General features: G+C 47.7%; 1 protein-coding gene across 1 annotated transcript; it reads left to right on the top strand.

The window, feature by feature from the left end:
• Positions 1-10201: 10201 nt before the first annotated feature.
• On the top strand, positions 10202-13761 carry LOC108555327 (uncharacterized). Its single transcript, XM_017910903.1, has 2 exons — positions 10202-10739; positions 13625-13761. The coding sequence occupies exons 1-2, from the start codon at positions 10454-10456 to the stop codon at positions 13759-13761; spliced, it is 423 nt and encodes a 140-aa protein (XP_017766392.1). The 5' UTR covers positions 10202-10453.
• Positions 13762-19448: the final 5687 nt, after the last annotated feature.

Below are 19448 nucleotides of genomic sequence, written 5' to 3'. Positions count from 1 at the left end.
AATTTAAATCCTGCACGTTTGATATACCTGGGACGTTGCTAGGTATACTGAAACTGGGAGCTTAACCACTTTTCTCTGACAATAACGCTGTTTATGGACTAGTACAACGAAGAAGGTACGATGGGGCTGGGAAATTTGAAATTTGGAAAGAAACTGACGAAAAGTTTGCTGGTTCACTGGCAGAGGCACTCGTGCGAGGATGTCACCTCGCAATGGCGCAGGTTCCCATTTTCCCGCCATTTTCACGAATATCGTTGCGAGTCGATTGTAGGTTTAAAAATTGTCCGGTTTAAAAATCTTTTCAAGGTGTTCAGAATTTATCACACAGGATACCTGGCCACCTTAGAACGCGTCAGCTGTTCGAGGGTCGTCCCTTTAAAGTTTAAAGGTCCTGGAAACCCTATTATGCACCTCGTTCCTCGAGCCGGGTCCTCTTTTACGACGTCCTGTGGATCGTAAGCTGCGGAAAATATCTAAGCAGCACCTTTTGCTTAGACGGCAAGTTCATGGGAAAATAGGGAGGGACGATTTTTCCTAGACCCTCGTACGCCGGCAAGTGTTCCTTTCATTGTATTGTGTCGATGTACGGTGCACGAGTACGGTGCACGCTTCAATTATCGCCAGTTTGCAGAGGCTTCCTGCGCACGTCCTCGGAGGATACCAAGCGTCGTGCAAACGGAAACTTGAAATTCGTAATTCGAATCGCGTGATCGATCATCGACCGAACGCCTTGCTTACACGATCGCATGGAACAAACGTGTGTTCGCCGATGTCGACATATTTTTTTCCATTCGTTAGAAGGATTTCCAGCCGTGTCGTCCAGCTGTCAGGAAAAGTCGGGTTGTCCTCGCCGATAATGGTCTAATTTGAATTCTTATCCTGCTCCGTTCCCTGCTGGTAGACAGCATCCCAATATCAATAAATCTCGAAGGCCTGAAAGACCAGGCACGCGTGCCAGAAGGATCAGCCACGTGGCTACATCTTCCTTCCAAGAAACGATTTGTGTTCTAACCGAAACTACTCTTCGTCTACGGCCTCTTTCGGCACGAACCATTGCTTCTACCTAAGTCTGCCTTTTTCCGACTCCGTATGCTCTCTGTCAGGACCTCCTGAATCCTTGTTGAAGATTTAACTTCGTCCAATTAAAAATTTTTAACAGTTGCTCACTGTATATTTATTTTATTCGCGATAAGATCTTGCAACGATTTTCAAGCTTCTGTCAATTTCGTGCACGTTGGGATAAGTATAATTCTAGCCACGAGACAAATATAGTCAGTCCATATGCTCTCTGTCAGGACCTTCTGAATTCTTGTTGAAGATTTAACTTCGTCCAATTAAAAATTTTTAACAGTGGCTCACTGTATATTTATTTTAATCGCGATAAGATCCTGCAACGATTTTCAAGCTTCTGTCAATTTCGTGCACGTTGGGATAAGTATAATTCTAGCCACGAGACCAATATAGTCAGTCCATATGCTCTCTGTCAGGACCTTCTGAATTCTTGTTGAAGATTTAACTTCGTCCAATTAAAAATTTTTAACAGTGGCTCACTGTATATTTATTTTAATCGCGATAAGATCCTGCAACGATTTTCAAGCTTCTGTCAATTTCGTGCACGTTGGGATAAGTATAATTCTAGCCACGAGACCAATATAGTCAGTCCATATGCTCTCTGTCAGGACCTTCTGAATTCTTGTTGAAGATTTAACTTCGTCCAATTAAAAATTTTTAACAGTGGCTCACTGTATATTTATTTTAATCGCGATAAGATCCTGCAACGATTTTCAAGCTTCTGTCAATTTCGTGCACGTTGGGATAAGTATAATTCTAGCCACGAGACCAATATAGTCAGTCCATATGCTCTCTGTCAGGACCTTCTGAATTCTTGTTGAAGATTTAACTTCGTCCAATTAAAAATTTTTAACAGTGGCTCACTGTATATTTATTTTAATCGCGATAAGATCCTGCAACGATTTTCAAGCTTCTGTCAATTTCGTGCACGTTGGGATAAGTATAATTCTAGCCACGAGACCAATATAGTCAGTCCATATGCTCTCTGTCAGGACCTTCTGAATTCTTGTTGAAGATTTAACTTCGTCCAATTAAAAATTTTTAACAGTGGCTCACTGTATATTTATTTTAATCGCGATAAGATCCTGAAACAATTTTCAAGCTTCTGTCAATTTCGTGCACGTTGGAACGTGATAAGTACAATTTTAATCGCGTTACACGTATAGTTACTGTCTTCGTGGAAAACTCCTGACGAGTAGGAATCCACAGACTTATCACTGTAATTATAGCGCAAAGGTCCTGACTTTATTCTTGTAACAAAACCGTGACAAAAAGGTGGCAAGGTTCGAGTCGCGAAAATTTTGTCAGTCGCAAATTTACGAAATGCGAGAAATTTGAAGGTAAAGATACTATATAAAAGAATCGCGAGAATCGTTCGAAGTTAAATTTCTTTCACTACCAGGCAACGCTTCATTCTTAGAGTGGCGAAAGACTGGCTCGGTGTGAGGTGGCGAACGAAGGAGTTGGCAAACACCTGTTCTATGCGACTAAAATGGATGTTTCGAGCGATAAGCCAGCGTCTGGATCTAAACGGGAGATCTCGAAACGCGCAGTCGAGCTGCGAATTTAAATTTACCCTCGGTTACACTGGCGTCCATAGGCGTCGCGTAGGAGGAAATCGCGTGTGACATAACCACGGGCAATTCGACGCGGGGAAAAAGGAACGTTAACCGACAGTTTCGAAGCTTCCACAGGCTTCCCGTTCTTCCTCTTCTCTCCTCGTGTCGGAGAGCAGCGCCGGCCGCAAGACGTTTTGGAAGTATGAGGGCGCAGATGGGATTGTGTTTAATGAAGTTTGGCCCGAGTTGCACCTGCCACTTTCGAGGCATCTCGGACCAACGGCCGTTACACTGCCTCGAGCAGACTTTAAGAAATTGGCGGGAACCTTGTTCCCAAGCCCCTTTTGAGATTCGATCATGCTCACTGTGTCTGATTCTATGCCCATCTCCGATCCCTCCGCCATTCTCTCGTGTTCCACGAGCATGATCGGCCAAGCTCGATCGCGAGATTGTCGTAGGTTAAGCTGACAAACTGGGCTTACACTCAGCCATCGCGAGACAAGGGAATAAATTAACGAAAAGAAATTCTGCGATCAGAGGAAGCCGATTATTCGAGAGAAAGAAAGGAGGTAGTCGAACTTCTTGGAATTCCATTTCTTTGTATCGATGGGTCCCGATGTGTCACCTTTTCTCCGCCGAACGGATGTGTCCTTCCTGCTTCCGGTTGGACCGATGGAACACGAGAGCCCGTCTAATATCAGATCGGCGGATGCTCGACCAACGATTTAACCGACGTCGAATAATTCGCACCATTTTTCTAGATCCATCTATAGATACAGGCAAACCGTTTAACGCGAGACCTAGGAAATTAGTCGAAATGACAGGTCCTCTTTGTTCGTGCAATTATCGAGAACGTACTTTTGCTTTTAACTCTTTGGGGCACGCTGGGATTAAAATCCCACCTGTTTGATGCACCCTATTCCATGGTGGGATATTATTAGATTTATATTTCATCTTATTTACGTGAAACAGTTGGTCACACCTTTGATAATTGCTATAAATGTATTCGCTCGTGTTGGCAACAATTGTTACAAGCGGAAGGTTTTTCGCGACAATCTTTTTCTCCCGGTTTTATATGAAAAATCGTAAAAGTAAGTTAATTTTTATAAAAATTAGTTCTATATCGATTTTGTTTCATTTAAAACGCAATAAAATTTCTATGCAACGTGGGTCTATCTTATTATCTGAAATCCTGTGCCGCAAAGAGTTAACCAAATTGATAATTGGTATTCGGTCGCTATCTGTATACCTATTTCTAAGGACAGCTGTCAAATTGACAGGTAATGGAAATCACGTGCCTTTCTTTTAACGATTAGTTTAATTTAAAAACAATTATATATTATATTAACAGTCTTAATATAAGTTAACTAAATCCGTTACCATCGTATAATTGGAGCAACCCTTCAGTCAAATTCACGGGTTCCGTAAATCTAGTGTTAATATCGACACGTATCTAGATAAAAATGTGATTATAAATGTTCCTTTATCTTCGTCGTGCGACTAAAATTACAGTTATCTGCACAGACCATATTCAGGTACACGCGGTTGCTTTTAACGACTACCTTATCTTTATTATTTTCCTTTATACCAGGTCCCGTTCCACCGAATAAATAAATAAACCGATAAATACCTGGCTGCGACGCGACATCGAGAAGCCATTTTTATTTCACGAGAGATCGATGATCGTCCTGTATTTCCTAACCAACAAACGCAGACACGAATTGCAAGGAGAAAAATTACGAGAAATTCGCGTTGGAAGTACAGTTAACCGATTGGAGTTTCCGTTCTTCCTTTATTCGCGTGCTGCATGACGCGCAGGACCTGGTTTTCGAGGATGGTAGCTGCCTCGAGGGCTGCCATCCGTCAAGCAACGTGAAAGGTTCTGCTCCTGTTTGCGACGATTTAATTACCCTCGGCATCTGGCGATCCTGCGTTTCCTGCGCCAGCTTTTTTCCCCTCTTTCGTCCACCCACGATCTCCAACCGCTAACCTAACCGCAGTCCTCCGAGACTATCGCGATGAGGCGTCGAGTCAACCAGGCTGATGATACCGCGTGCACAGGAAAAATTCACCATTTCCAAGAATTCTTACAAGAACGAGGACCATCAATGAGGTTTGCTACCGAGGAAAGAGCGTTCGAGGAAAGAACTCAGTCTGGACAAAGAACTAGCCACCTATCAGCGAATAATCGAGGAAAACGTAACGTGACACCGGTCCAGGTGTAATCTTTCGTTGTTCACTCTAGGCAGAGGCATCTTTCACGCGAGTAAGCGAAGATACCTCTATTTCTCTCGTCGAAATCGCAGTTATGTGATGTAAAACTCAGGATAGAAGTTGGGATAACGCACGATTGCGAACGTGTTAGGAAGTTAGCCAAAAACGGGTTGCAAATATCAGGATTCTTTGGATTAAGCAAAGCTACCTCTATTTCTCTCGTCGAAATCGCAGTTACGTGATGTAAAACTTAGGATAGAAGTTGGGATAACGCACGATTGCGAACGTGTTAGGAAGTTAGCCAAAAACGGGTTGCAAATATTAGGACACGTTGGATTAAGCGAAGCTACCTCTATTTCTCTCGTCGAAATCGCAGTTATACGATATAGAACTTAGGACAGAAGTTGGGATAACGCACGATTGCGAACGTGTTAGGAAGTTAGCCAAAAACGGGTTGCAAATATTAGGACACGTTGGATTAAGCAAAGCTACCTCTATTTCTCTCGTCGAAATCGCAGTTACGTGATGTAAAACTCAGGACAGAGGTTGGGATAACGCACGATTGCGAACGTGTTAGGAAGTTACCCAAAAACGGGGTGCAAGTATCAGGACTCGTTGGAGGCTCAGTTTCTAAGCGGGCCAGCTGTTCCACCCCCTCCTGGGCGTCTGTTCGGGAGATCAGCCGGTATTCAGTCTATCTGAAGAAACTATCGTGCGGAGGTGGTTTCGAGAGGCAACGGTGAAGGTAGGTACGAGCAGCTGGATCGGTAAGGACTCGAAAAACTCTCGGTCACGCCTTCCCCCGGCATTGTTCGTATCTAATGCTGCTCTCTTTTGCCACGGGAAAAAGATCTCCACGTCGAAATGTTTCCTTTCATTTCGTTCCCCATAACGCGTTAACTCACCCCGCCTAATTCTTAATTACGCGTACCTGCGCTCGCTGTTCCTCCATCTCCATGCAGATCCGTGCATCAGATCCTTCGTTTTCTGGTTCTCGTTCACCTTGGGTATCCGGGCTTAAAATAGTGTCTGAAATTACGCGTTTTCCCGTGAAATATCCCGATCCATCGTTTATACCGGGCGAAATGAGCGAAGCGAGGACCTTCCCAGTGAAGAGACAGGTCTGCGGTCACTCGCTGTCCTGTTGCTCGGTCGTATGAGCGGTTAACGTCGCGAAATGAACGAAATACGACGTTGCACGCACAGCTACAAAGTAGCTGACGAGGAACGTTCTGCGTTAAACGTTCCCTCCGTTTTCTCCACGGTTCGCTGGCACGCACGATTCCTCTGACACGCTCAAACTGCCGCGATTAACTCGCGATCGTTCGCGCAGAACGCGGCCATTTTACCACGATTAACGTCTCCGCGCGTAATTGTTCGCGATGGATTAATCGAGGCCGAGATCCAACCGTGGTCCTCGTCGGTTATACATTCCCCGTTGGCGTGTGCCGTTTACGCTTCCTGGTAAAAATCCGAAATTTCAAGAGCATCTGCATCCAGGCAGCTGGCTGCGCCACCCCCTTCGTCACTTATCCAGTGGGTCGGTGACGCGCGCGATACACAAACGAGACATTTCCATCTGGCGAGGGCCAATTTGAAGCAAGGCGAAGTGTAGCGCAGCGAGATGGACGGGCGTTTTTCTCGGAAACGATCAGTCCGTTGCAGGTAGACCCGGTGCGAAAGGATTGCGGTCGGGAAGCATTAGCGGACATCCGGAAGAATGGGAATTTGCGCGCGAGTGGCGAGGCAGGAAGGACCACGCGCCTCGTGGCGGCAGATGACCAAACATGTCGAAATGTATCGAGTTTCCTTGTAAAGCTGCATTTATACGCTAGGCCCACGCGAGGGATTCTGTTTGTTTTCGGCTTCCTCGTGGTAAACGTGCACGTGGAAAGCCAGCTTTGTTTTCTTACGCGCTCTCCAGGGTACCTGAGTGTACAGGTGATCGCGAACACGTCCTCCTTTGTTCGTCTCTCTCTCTCTCTTCTTGTGCTATTTGAGCAGAAGCAGTTTTCTCTCTCTCTCTCGAGCTTCGATAAAGCTACCAGCAGCTTCCACGGGGAGATAAGCATCCCCGTGGATCGCTGACGCGGATTTCCCGAATAGCGGAGACAACGATGGCGTTTCCGGAATACGAAGAGGATCGGTAATAAACGGATTCTTATCAGCTGTGGAACGTTAGACGATACTCGCGGCTGTTCCCTTTGATGTCCCGAGAGATACCGATCGGTGCACGTTACCCCGATGATGTTCGGCGACGTGTGCCTTGACCAGGAGAATTTACGAAAAAGGATGGAGAGCGCCGATCGAGCTGTCCTCCGCGGCAAAGTGACGTTCTGTTCCTTTCTTTAGCTCGGAGCATATGCTGCCAGCTGCTCGGACCGCCGGCCAAAGGGTTCAGTCTCGAATTTTCAAATTCCATTCTTCGCGATTTCTTTCCACGCACTTCCTCTGTCTTTGTGTCCCATCGCGGCCGTTCCGTGGGTCAGCTGTTCATCGTCCTTCCTTCGAATTTCAATCCGAAACGCCGTTGAAGTCTCGCAAATTCGAATATCCTATCTACGTGACACAGGCATCATGGAGAGCTTTGCAAATTTCATTCTTCGAAATTTCTTTACATCTACTTTCTCTGTCTTTGAGTCCCATCGTGGTCGTTCCGTGAGTTAGCTGTTGATAGTCCTTCCTTTAAATTCGAATCCAAAACGTCGTTGAAGTCTTGCGAATTCGAATATCCCATCAATTCGACGCAGACATTGTAGAGAATTTTTAAAATTTTATTCTTCGTTATTTCTTTCCACGCACATCCTCTGTCTTAGTGTTCGATTGCAGCCATTCCGTGGGTCAGATATTGGACGTTCCTCCTTCAAATTCAAATTCCAAACGCTGTTGAAGTGTTGCAAATTTAAATATCTCATCAATTTGACGCAGACATCGCAGAGAGTTTTTGCAAATTCCATTCTTCGCCATTTCTTTCACGCAATTTCTCTGTCTTTTAATTCCATTATTAGACTCCAGGCCGTTCTGTGGGTCAGCTGTTGATCGTCCTTCCTTTAAATTCGAATCCAAAACGTCGTTGAAATCTCGCAAATTCGAATATACTATCAACTCGACGCAGACATCGTGAAGAGTTTTTAAAAATTTTATTCTTCGCCATTTCTTTCCACGCACATCCTCTGTCTTAGTCTTCGATTGCATCCGTTCCGTGGGTCAGCTGTTGGTCGTTCTTCCTTCAAATTCGAATTCAAAACGCCGTTGAAGTCTCGCAAATTCCAATATTCTATCAACTCGACGCAGATATCGAGGAGAATCGTTAGGAGGATCGAAGGTTGGGCAAAAATCCGGCAAATTGCTTCGAAACGCATTGTCTATTAGGGTGTTCAGGCGCGTGGAAAACGATCGGGCCGGTAATCGTCTTGGGCCCGGGTTAAAGTCGCTGGTATTAACTACATCCTGACACAGAACCCCTGCGGATCGGTTTCTCTCTAATTTTCGACGATGCACTGACGTCACCGTGTTCCCCGTGTGTTCCGGTCTGTATGCTCGGGACCGGAAGCAACGGACTCGTTGGGGAGCGTTGAAACCGAAAATCCCCCACGGATATCGATGTTCTGGCGTTTAAACGAGGAGGAAGTCGATATTCCCTCGGGAACCGAACGGTCGCAACGAGAGGAGGACGGAGAGGCTGTTTGCGGAGGTCGGAAAGCGGCTGCGGAGCCTATGGCGTCTGCGCTATGCGATTTATCGCCTTGCCGCGGGGAAGAAGCGCGATAAAAAGGATAAATGGTCTTCGTCGTAAAGTATGACACATTCGATGTGCGCGATAAATAACGTCTATCGCGGGCTTCCTAAAAACCGAACAATCACCGCGCACTAACGATGGTGCTCGGTACTTAGAATGTGGGAATATCGCAAAACATCCTTTAAAGCAATCGCAAACCTCGGTCATAATCGTTACGGCGGCTGACCATCGTGGTCACGGTGTTCACCTGTCCATGCTTTGGTCACACTCGAGGCCGCCGTGCACGTACACGGGCGCACATAACCTCGTGTGCCCGCATGATCTACGGTGCACGGTGTTTTTCAGCTCGTTTTCTGTAACGGTCGAATTTACCCCCATCGCTTGGAAACCGTGATATACAGAACGTAGCTTCGAGTTTTTGGCTCGCGATCGATCCGCGAAATTCTACCTCCGTACACCCAACTACGTATATGGAGCACCATCGTTCGCTACCGTCGCCATTCCGTTCCCCTACGATTCGCATTAATTGCACGCGCGGTCGATGCGAAATAGAAAGGGTGTTACGAAGCGGTCGATCCAGTGCGGTATCAAGGATAACACCTCGCACCGAAACGAAATTTCGACCTTGAATGAATTTGCTGCCCGACATTCACAATGCGCCATACAAAACGCGAACCCCTATCGTAACAACTGCGTCAGCACGGTAATCCTGCGAGCATCGCGACGCAAGGAAACGCGTTGCTTTCCGAACGAAAAAGATGGAAAACATTGGAAACTCGAAGAGAATTGGCGTTCCATCGCGATCATTGTTGCGGAGATATCTGGCCCCTAGAGGAAAAAGAATCGCAATGACGCGATGGTCAATTTCCAACACGAAACTTGTTCCGACATCGGCTCTCCCTCTTTTTCTGCCTGGTCCACCTGCTTTCGAACGATCCTTCTTTTTTCCTTTCGTCGCAGAACGCCCGGCTTCCCGCGAAAATACATACGAAACACGTATTCTTGACAATTGGTCGAATTACCTCTCGGCCCCGTGAGCGAACAGCTCCGAAATAATTAGCCACGTCCGTTACGATCTCTCTGGGCTGTTAAACACTCGCGTCCAGGCCTTACGAGAGAGCAATCGTGGAAGAAACGATTCGAAGGAACCACGGCTCGTATAGGAGAGTACTCCGCGCGATCGTGATCGCTCTATACGTCGTGCTACTTAGAAAAAAATAAAAGGTAGGCTTTATGGCGCGAGCCTCTTCCCTTCCCTGGCCAAAATCGCTTAGCATAATCCGTTGGACGGTTCCGTGGGCCGAGAGTGGAAGAGAGACGAAGGTACGAGGAGAGAAGCGTGATTGGTAGGTGGGAGAAGGTGAGGTTAGCTCGGTCGGAGCGAGACAGAGCGACGGTGAGTGCGCGCCATTTTTACTGCGCATCCGCGTCCGCGCACCAATCAGATTTGAATGCTGGGAGTCGGTGGAAGGGCACCGGACCTCGTGGCTTCGGCAAACGGCGGAGTCGAGGCAAGCTTCCTCGCCTTGAGGATTCAACCAGAACGAGTCTGACCGTCGTACGGCGAAGACCAGAAGCTGGATTGTCTAGTTCGGTGCTCGCGACTCGGCAAGAAAGCAGCGGCGCATTTTCGAGGAATCTTGACAGAAAAGTCGAAGAAAACCGGTGGAGACACGGGAAGATCATTCGTTCGGGGAGCTGCGAACGCACGGCGAGGAGGAAAACACGCTGGCATACGTTGGAATTCGGCTGCCTGAAGGGGAAATCCGTGGCGGTTTCGAAGGTTCCGAAGGTTTGGAAGGGAGGCAGAACGGAGCGCGAGAGTGTTTCCTTTGCGAGTTGATTGGTCGAAACAGAAGAAGTCTTCGAGATGCTGGCAGCTTCGATCTGTCGCGAAGTTCACTTCACAGTGTTGTCCAGCACGACGATGGCCTCGCGCGTTCCACGTTGCTTGTTCGGCAAGCCGAATTCGAGGGAAACCGTGGAGATGCTGCACGAGGCCCTGGACGCGGAGAGAAGCAAATTCGCGAAGCGATGGGGCGTCGATCCGCGATCCGAGGACAAGGAGAACAGTTACCAGAGGAAGCACCACGACAAATACGAGCAGTCGCCGAAGAAACGGAGTAATCCGTATTCCAGGCAAACCAGTATACACGGTGAGTACAGATTTCCTCGTAATTCGCTTAGACAATGGAGCCAGTGGTTTTCTCGGTAATGCGCGATGCATCGGCTGTGACTCAGCGTTACTCGGCACGTTCGTATTATGGCGTTTTATAAGCTTCCTATACCCAAATGGTAGCAAGTTTCGTGCTTCGTCTTCGTTTATCGCAATTTCCACGAGAACCTCTTACGATTCGATCTTCGATCAAAATTCATGCCAGATTTCGGGCATACGTGTTACGACGTAGGATCGGAATTGGGATAGAACTGCGCAGTATCGATCGATTTTCGGAGCAATTATATACGCTTTGAAACGGAGTAAATCGGGAAATAGGGGAAATTAGGTCTCGCGGAGGATGGATGCGTGGCGTGGAGCGTTGTGGGAATTATACGCGAGATCGAAATAAATTTGATAAGCGTAGTACGGCGGTGAGAGTATGGTCGGTTTTTGGCGGGAAAGCGAGAGCGCTCGGCGAGGAAAGGGAAGGTACAAGGCGCAGGCGCAGGCCGGTCGCGTGGCTCCGACCTGTTTTCTTAGTCTAGCCTCGCTCCGCGTCTCTTCCGCCTTCTCTCTCCCTCCAGCTCCTGGCCCAGCCAAGCTCCTGGTTTTACGCGGCTATCCAGAAACTTTCGACCCTGTCGTCTTAACCACTATCGCTTTCCAAAATTACAAACTCGCCAGCGGTTCTCGCCCGTTTCGGCTCTTTTTTTTCGTCCATTCTCTAACCACTATCGCTTTCCAAAATTACAAACTCGCCAGCGGTTCTCGCCCGTTTCGGCTCTTTTTTCTCGTCCATTCTCGCGCGCTCTCTCTCTCTCTCTCTCTCTCTCTCTCTCGCTCGCTCCCTGGCCACGGCGTCTGGCTATTAGCTCGTCATCCTTTCGTACACGACGGAAGTGGCCGCATTCATCGCGGTCGACGCTCATCTTGGCCCGCGTTGCGTCTGGATCGAACGTTAAGACATGTCTGCCGGTTGCATCGCTATGAAATGACGCAAAAGCTGGAATGACGAATCGTTCTAAATATGAAAGCGACGTGCAAGAGGATAGAAGGTCTAGAAAGTGTTCCCATAGGTTGTCGAATGAATCACGCCGATGAGTCACGCGTGTTTGAAGGCGGACGAAATACCTGAAGGGTCCTGTGACTCATCGAAGGGCCCCAGTTTTCGAGGAGTAAGACGAACTTGCGATCGCATTCCTCGAATTCCTTCGGTCTAATGCGCAACACCAGCTCGGAGTTGCTTCCCTGTGAACGGTCGCTCGTTGCACTATGGATATCACAGATTCTTGGCCAAGTGCATATTTCGTCTGCGACCGTTCGCGAGTAGATCAGTCTTCGAACAATTCGAATCTCCTGAAAATTCACGAGTTCCCCACTCGTTGATCGAGGATAAAATGGAGCCTGTACCTGTTAGCTATTTTACAGAGCCGAATCGCGTTTAGAAGCGTGCACGGAGACGCACGAAGCCATTTTCGAAGCGTACGGAGAGGCACGAAAAGTCAGCGGAGCGAGTCACGACGACGAACCCTTTTCCAGCGACACCTGTTAACCTCCGCTACACCGGTGACGACTCCGGTGTCTTTTTCCCACGATTAAATCAGACCCGCGAACACGCGATACCGAGAACGGGACCTTCCGAAGGCCGTGCACCACCTGTCGCGGTAGGCTACCTTCTTGCGTTCGCATTTGCATTTCTTCCGACCGTTTCCCGTCGCGAGTATCGGGAAAACTTGTACCCTCTCGCGAGGATAGAGAATAATCGAGAACGCTGGACCCCTACCGGTCCCAATCCGGGGGTTGCGGTGCCCTGGGTTCTAAAGAGAAGACTCTTGGGTCCTTCGCACGTGTTCGTCAGAAATGAGAAAGAAACTGACCTCCTTTTAAGATCCACGGCTGGAAATTCTTGGCTGGATTGAAAAACTCTCTCGAGAAGCAGGAGGGTGTACCTCGAGGATCCGCGGACAAAGGTGATCTCGATCTTTGTTCCGAAATCTGGAATGGAACATATGGACAGGTAGACGTTGGCGAGCAGTTCTAGGGTATTCCGTGAGCCGGCTAGGCGAGGAAACAGATGTTGACAGGCGAAATTCTCCAGGGAATTCTAGCCTCGTTGGTCGAGGAAGCTCGGTTTCGCGCGCCATATGGCAAAGCAGTGCGAGGAGGAAGGACGAGAGAAAGGATCGTCGCGTCCTCGACATATGGCCGCTTCACCGATTTGTTCCAGCGTTCGCACTTGTCGCGGTTATCGGATAAAATCGGATTCCTCGATCTCTGGATCTCCAGATGACGATCGACGTGCCCCAACTGCTGCCCGGTTCCCGATCCCGATCGCTGCTTTGAATTCCGTGCAGAGAGAAGAGAGACGCGAACAATGCAAACGAGAAATTGCCAGCGTGCTACCATTAACGCGGAATCGTAGCTGTGGGCCAGAGAAAGGGCGAGAGATCGAGGGAAAAAAAGGAAACAGCAAGGGTGCTCAGGTGACTACCTGATCAAAAATAGGGTGTTCGCGAGACGTTTTGTTCGCCGGTGGCTTTTGTTGTGGAAATTTTCGTGCTTCTCGCGTGGTGCGTTCCCCATACCACGTTAAACCGCGTCGCAATAAGGCTGACCCCTCTGGCTCTGCGAGTGTGTCCACTCTCCTTGCCCGATGAAACCTTAAAACTTACTTCGCGAACAAAAAGATATCTCGCAACGGTCGCTCTTCTCTTTTCGCTTCGGACTGCTTGTGTCCCCCTTTGCGCGAGAGCACGCGCGAAATCGAGTGCCGATCCGTGGATTTATTATGCATCCGGCGAGCCGCGTATCGTACTTAAAATTTTAATTAACCGCAAAATGTGCATACTAATCCTGTAACCTGGCCCGTTTCGTTTGTTGCAGATTACTGGCGAGCTCGGAAGGTATGCGAGGTGAATAAGAAGCCCCTTGCCTCCTCGGCGGACGCCACGAAGCAGCAGAGCGAGGCGTCGAAATCCTCGAAGACGATGAAGTCATCGAAGAAGGCAGCGCAGAATTGAGGAAGCGAACGTGTATTTAATTGCCACTGCTCCATCGTGGTCTTCCGTGATACCGTCGTCGTTGTAAATTAACCGATCGTCGACGTTGTCCTCGTTAGCGTTAATTGCCAATTGTTAACTATATTATTTCTGTAAATAACGCGTCACGTGATATATATATGGAGGTTTGGATGAGCTCGTCAGCCAGCAGTAAACCGATCGCGCGTCTGTCCACATGCTCCGTCTCGAGACAGAGGAGTATACTTCCGTTGTGGCCGGATCGCGAGGACTGGCGTTAATGGCGGATTCAATGGCGTCTGCACGGACAGAACGTCCTTTCAATTAGCCGCGGAGCGAGCCATCGAAAGCCTGAATCGGTCGGTTCCTCGACGAACCGACAATGCAGCGCCTCCAAAGAATAACGTAAGCGAGAACTCCATGTTTAATCTCGTCTTCCGGGATGGCGGAGAAAGTCCTATGTATGTCTAGACACTTAGAATTACGAAAAACTCTAGTCACCTAGCTATTTAAGGTAAATCAAGTAATAAACGATCGTGCTTTCATACAATACCCGCTGTGTCTGCTCGTTTACCCTTCCTCCCTCCTCGTCACACCGAAATTCCGAAGGTCCTCCAAATTTCGGAACGCACACGCGTAATCGCCGACTGCTCGGCACGCGGCGGTCGAACGGGATCATCGAAAATTAGGCAGCTGACGAATACAAATGCCATTTTGTAACGAACATTTTGTAACATCCACCTGGATTCGAGTCATGACCGTGGTCCGCGGCACGCGCGTGGGGTAAATTACAGGGTGGCTCGAAGAGCAACGGAACGTTGCTAAATCAAATTTCACGAGCACACTTTTTCGAAATTCAACCGGATAACGATTTCGTCCAGCATGTTCGACGTTTTGGGTGAAAATAAGCGATGAAAAGGATGGAGAAAAGGGAGAAAGCCGATAACCGATCGATTCTTTTGGCACACCCTGTGTAGCTACGTGTCTGAGCATTTACTTATCTTTGACGTGGTATGAGCATGGGGGTGGCAGAACACGGTATACATATATATGGTTAATTATAATGCGTGATGCACCGCAGGGTCTTCTGCCATGGGGGAACCCTACGAAGGGAAGCAGCTGGTTCATGCTTTTAATGGCTGTCATCCTAGCTGGTCATTTCGATAATGGTAACTAATACGGCTGGTTTCCGAGGTCTGTAGAATCGCGTTAAATCGAACACCGACCGAAAGTCGAAGCTTTTCTAACCCTAGCAGAGGCCAGTGCACGTACATCGCTGATAACCGGTGCTCTAAGCATTTTCCACGTTCCCTGTACATCCACCTAAGCGATATTCACTTAACTTAAACTAAGTACGTTTGATATCGAGAGGTTGGAAGCGCACCAATACTGCGTCGCAGCTTTCGAGTATAATTGGAAACCTAAAACAGGACGTGACCTCATCGCGTTATTGTATCCAAGATCGTTAAGGACCCGGTCGTTGCGATATCCAATTACTCGAGAAAAGAGAGAAGAAGTTCCGAGTGTAAAGCAAAGACGACAAAAAGAGGGGAAAAAAGGGGAAAAAGGGGGAAAAGGGGGGGGGGGGAAGAAGAGGAAAAAGGGAAGGAAAGAAAAGAAGCAGAGGACAGCGACGCGTTACGGCAGAGCGCAGGTAAATTATAGGAAAAAAGAGGAGAACGAGGACGACATCGTAGATCAAATTTTCGCCTTTGCGGAATCCCCGGCGTCCAGGTGTCGCCACCGTGCGTACGCGCATGCGCTTATCGCCGCTACACGCGTACCGCTGGGCCCACCGCAGGCATAATTGATCGAATTAGTCGCGGAATCGACTCACGTCGAAATTACACCTGACCCCGACGAACTTCCGACGGATCGATCTTGATAGATCGTTGGTCCGCGCCCGATCCATCAAGCTTCTTTTATTTAACCAAACTGAGGTTAATCGATCACTTTTTACACGCCATCGGGTTCATTAACGGTCATTTGACGTAGGCCTGGGCTCTTTTTTCCCTCCCTTTTCCCTTCTTTTTCTCCTCGCACACCTTTACGCGCCGCGTGATCGAGCGTTTTCGTCGTGGCTGAAATAAAACTATCCTTGAGCAACGATTCGGCGTAGAGAGTTATTTCGACGAACCGATTTCCAACGATCTCGACGAAATTTCGCACCCGTGACCGTTTAAGATGGCAGTTTATCACGTACGAGGTTATTGCCAAGTGTGTATAATAAATCATATCAAACGGGTAAAAAAGACGAGTTGCATCGGACGTTGGAGAGAAGCCTTTCATCGAGGAGGACATGTCCCACTGACAAAGGCTTAACGGACAAATGCTTAAAGATCGAAGAGTCGGGAGAAAAGGGACGCAAACGAAGCGATGGTACTGCTATCATTCCGGTTAATCGGAGAATAGTAATCGGGGAGGGTAATGGCCGATGGAAAGCGTCCAAACGACGGCCACAATGGCCTAACGAACTTGCCCAGTGGCGTTTTGCTTTCTAACGGTAGCACGCGGCTGCTACGTTCTCTACTTTTCACCCCGTTGTGACCTGTATTAACTAATGCCCTGTAAACACGCGTCTTCGGAGGGGAGTAACCGACTGCTCTAATTAAAGGACATTCATATCGACTGGCCCAGCCATCGAACCCTTTTCACTCGAGTTCGCGGAAACTGGTCCGGATGACCGTTCTACTCTATTCGCGAGCACCATTCGCCATTTTCTCCCCAACCCGGCTTTTCATAAGGTTCCATTAATCATTCCGGGACGTCAGGGTCTAGGATCGCCAACGTCTGTCATGTAGATAGGCGATTATGCGAGTTCGTTGCATAATTTGTGGATTCGGGGGCATTGGAACGATTCGGTTAAGCGAGATATAGCTTTCGTGCCAGTTTTAGGGAGTTTCTGCAACAGCGAGGGATCGGTGTGCTGGTTGTTGCTTTTTCAAATCGAAGGCTGAAGGAAATTTAACGTACACAAGGGTACGCGTGTCTGGTCCGGAGACAAAACAAAAGTTAAACTGGGTCGGGTACACGAGCAAGAAAGTGCACGTGTCGATGGCTGGAAAGGAAGTGGGAATTATAGGGAAAAAATGGAGGAAAAAACTAACCAGTTTCTTGCGCGCGTCGATACTGCATGTCTGCACGGTGACAGTACACATGGTGCGTCCAGCGAACTGCACGCAAAGTACGTCTTAACGATTGACAGTAATTCTGTCGACGCATCGGGCACGTCGGATGCCGCATAAATCCGTCGATTCGCTGAGAGTTCAAATGCCACTCGAGAATTAAACAAGTACGATGCGAAAAGTTGCGCCGTTAAATCGGCGATGAAGGCCTCGCGATCTTTGGCTAAATTCAGAGTTGCTCTTACCGAAATGTAGCAAACTTTTAGAGTTGGCAAATTTTTACAGTAGAACTTTCATATTCGAATTTTCGTATCGAACAAGTACGAAAAGATTACAATAGCACACGAGAACTAAACTAGTACTATGCGAAAAGTAGCGCCGTTAAATCGGCGATGAAGGCCTCCTGACTTTTGGCTAAATGGAGAGTTGCCCCTAGCGAACTACGGCAAAGTTTTAGAACTGGCAAATTTTTACAGTAGAACTTTTATATTCGAATCTTTGTATCGAACAGGTAGGAAAAGAATACTAATAGCATTCGAGAACTAAACTAGTACTATGCGAAGACTAGCGCCATTAAATCGGCGATGAAGGCTTCCCGATCTTTGCCTAAATCCAGAGTTGCTTTTACCTTACTATGGCGAAATTTCAGAATCGAATTTTTGTAGTAAAACTTTCATATTCGAATTTTTATATCGAAGAGAGGCGGGAAGAATTCGAATAGCACTAGAAAATGAAACAATGCGAAAACTAGCGCCGTTAAATCGGCGCTGAAGGCCTCGCGATCTTTGCCTAAATCCAGAGTTGCCCTTACCGAACTATGACAAATTTTTGCAATAGAATTTTTATATTCAAATTTTTGTACTGAACAGGTTCGAAAAGAATTCCAATAGCACTCGAGTATTAAACTAGTACTATACGAAAACTAGTGCCTTTAAATCGGCGCTGAAGGCCTCGCGATATTTGGCTAAATCGAGACTTGCCCCTACCAAACTATAGCGAATTTTTAGAATTCGAATTTTCATATCGAAGAGAAGAGTTCGAATGGCACTCGAATTAAATGTTAGCAGACTTCCTCCACTGTTCCTCGATATAACACGATATATATGCAAATATAAGTCACGTATTCCCTTCTTAATTTAATTTCAGAAATGGGTACGACAAAATCCTAGCAAGCAGACTTCGTTCTCCAAGAATAGAAAAATTCTTTAAACACTTGTGCTATATTTAGAAAAATAATTTCCAAAAACGGTAATTCCTTCCTAATATTTTTCTCAATAGCATTGCGCGATATTAATCTTGCCCTGCAAAAATTTAATTTCCGAAATGAAATTCTCATCAGGAGAATGGTAGCTGCGAAACGAAGGGAAGGAGTAGGAGCGAAAGGCGCGTAGGCGAATGACAGTGACGCGCAAGAGGAAGGCCGAAGAAAAGGGAAGAGACGCCTGGAAGAGCGAGGCACTTCTGGGTGCCGATGAAATTTCAACCGGGCCACTTTTCCCCCACCCACGAAGTTTCGAAGGATCGGTTCGCCCGGTAAGTTATAGTTACGAGATGCAAGTACGTTTGCAGCGTGTGGTTCGACGGCAGATGTCCCACGGCAGCGAGTCCTCTGTTCGGTGGACCAAGACTCACCGCAAAAACTGATCGACCGTACTGAACCGAGCGAGGTTATGTCTACCAGCGATCAGAGCGTTGTCCTTCGTCCTATCTCTCACGGTAGTCTTCCTGGGAGAATCGCTGCGAGCGAATTCGATCGGATCGGCAGGCACGGGATCGTCGAGACGCCGATTTTCTCATGCCTCGCGATACCACGATCGCCGCGAACCTCGCGACACCTAGAAACGAATCCATCGGCTTTAGGACGAAGCGAGAAACGGGGGCAGGAATAGAAAGAAATAGACCTAAACTGAGCAATCGTACTGAAAGGAGCAAGACTATGTCTACCGATCAACGATTAGAGCGTCATCATCCGGCCTGTCTCTCACGGTAGTCTTCCTGGGAAAAGAGGATCACAGCTGACGAATTCGATCGGATCAGTGACTACGAGATCGTCGAAACGCCGATTTTCTGATAGCTCATCGATAACACGATCCTCGAAACACCGATCGTCGATACCGCGATCATCGAAACGCCGATTTTCTCATGAAACGCGATACTACGATCGTCGTGAGCCTCGTGACGTCTAGAAACGAATCCATCGGCTTTAGGACGAAGCGACAAACGGAGGTAGAAATAGAAAGAAATAGACCTAAACTGAGCAATCGTACTGAAAGGAGCAAGACTATGTCTACCGATCAACGTTCATCCGTCCTGTCTCTCACGGTAGTCTTCCTGGGAAAAGTGGATCGCAGCTGACGAATCCGATCGGATCAGTGACTACGAGATCGTCGAAACGCCGATCTTTATTTGGCTCGCGATAATGTGATCATCGCAAGCGTCATGATGCCTAGGAACGGATCTATCGGCTTTAAGACAAGGCTAGAAACAGGGCAGGAATAGAAAGAAATAGACCTAGACTGATCTATCATACCGAATCTAGCATGGACATGTCTACCGATCAGAGCG

This window comes from Eufriesea mexicana, unplaced genomic scaffold (genome assembly GCF_001483705.2).
Source record: "Eufriesea mexicana isolate 0111107269 unplaced genomic scaffold, ASM148370v2 scaffold107, whole genome shotgun sequence".
In the NCBI taxonomy this organism is placed as follows: Eukaryota; Metazoa; Arthropoda; class Insecta; order Hymenoptera; family Apidae; genus Eufriesea; species Eufriesea mexicana.
Note: the sequence above shows the minus strand (reverse complement) of the source record. Positions and strands in the feature narration are given on the sequence as shown.

Coding starts and splice junctions, on each gene's coding strand:
- LOC108555327 (XM_017910903.1), top strand. CDS start 10,454: ATGCTGGCAGCTTCGATCTGTCGCGAAGTTCACTTCACAGTGTTGTCC. Junction 10,740..13,624: donor CAGGCAAACCAGTATACACG/GTGAGTACAGAT, acceptor CGTTTGTTGCAG/ATTACTGGCGAGCTCGGAAG.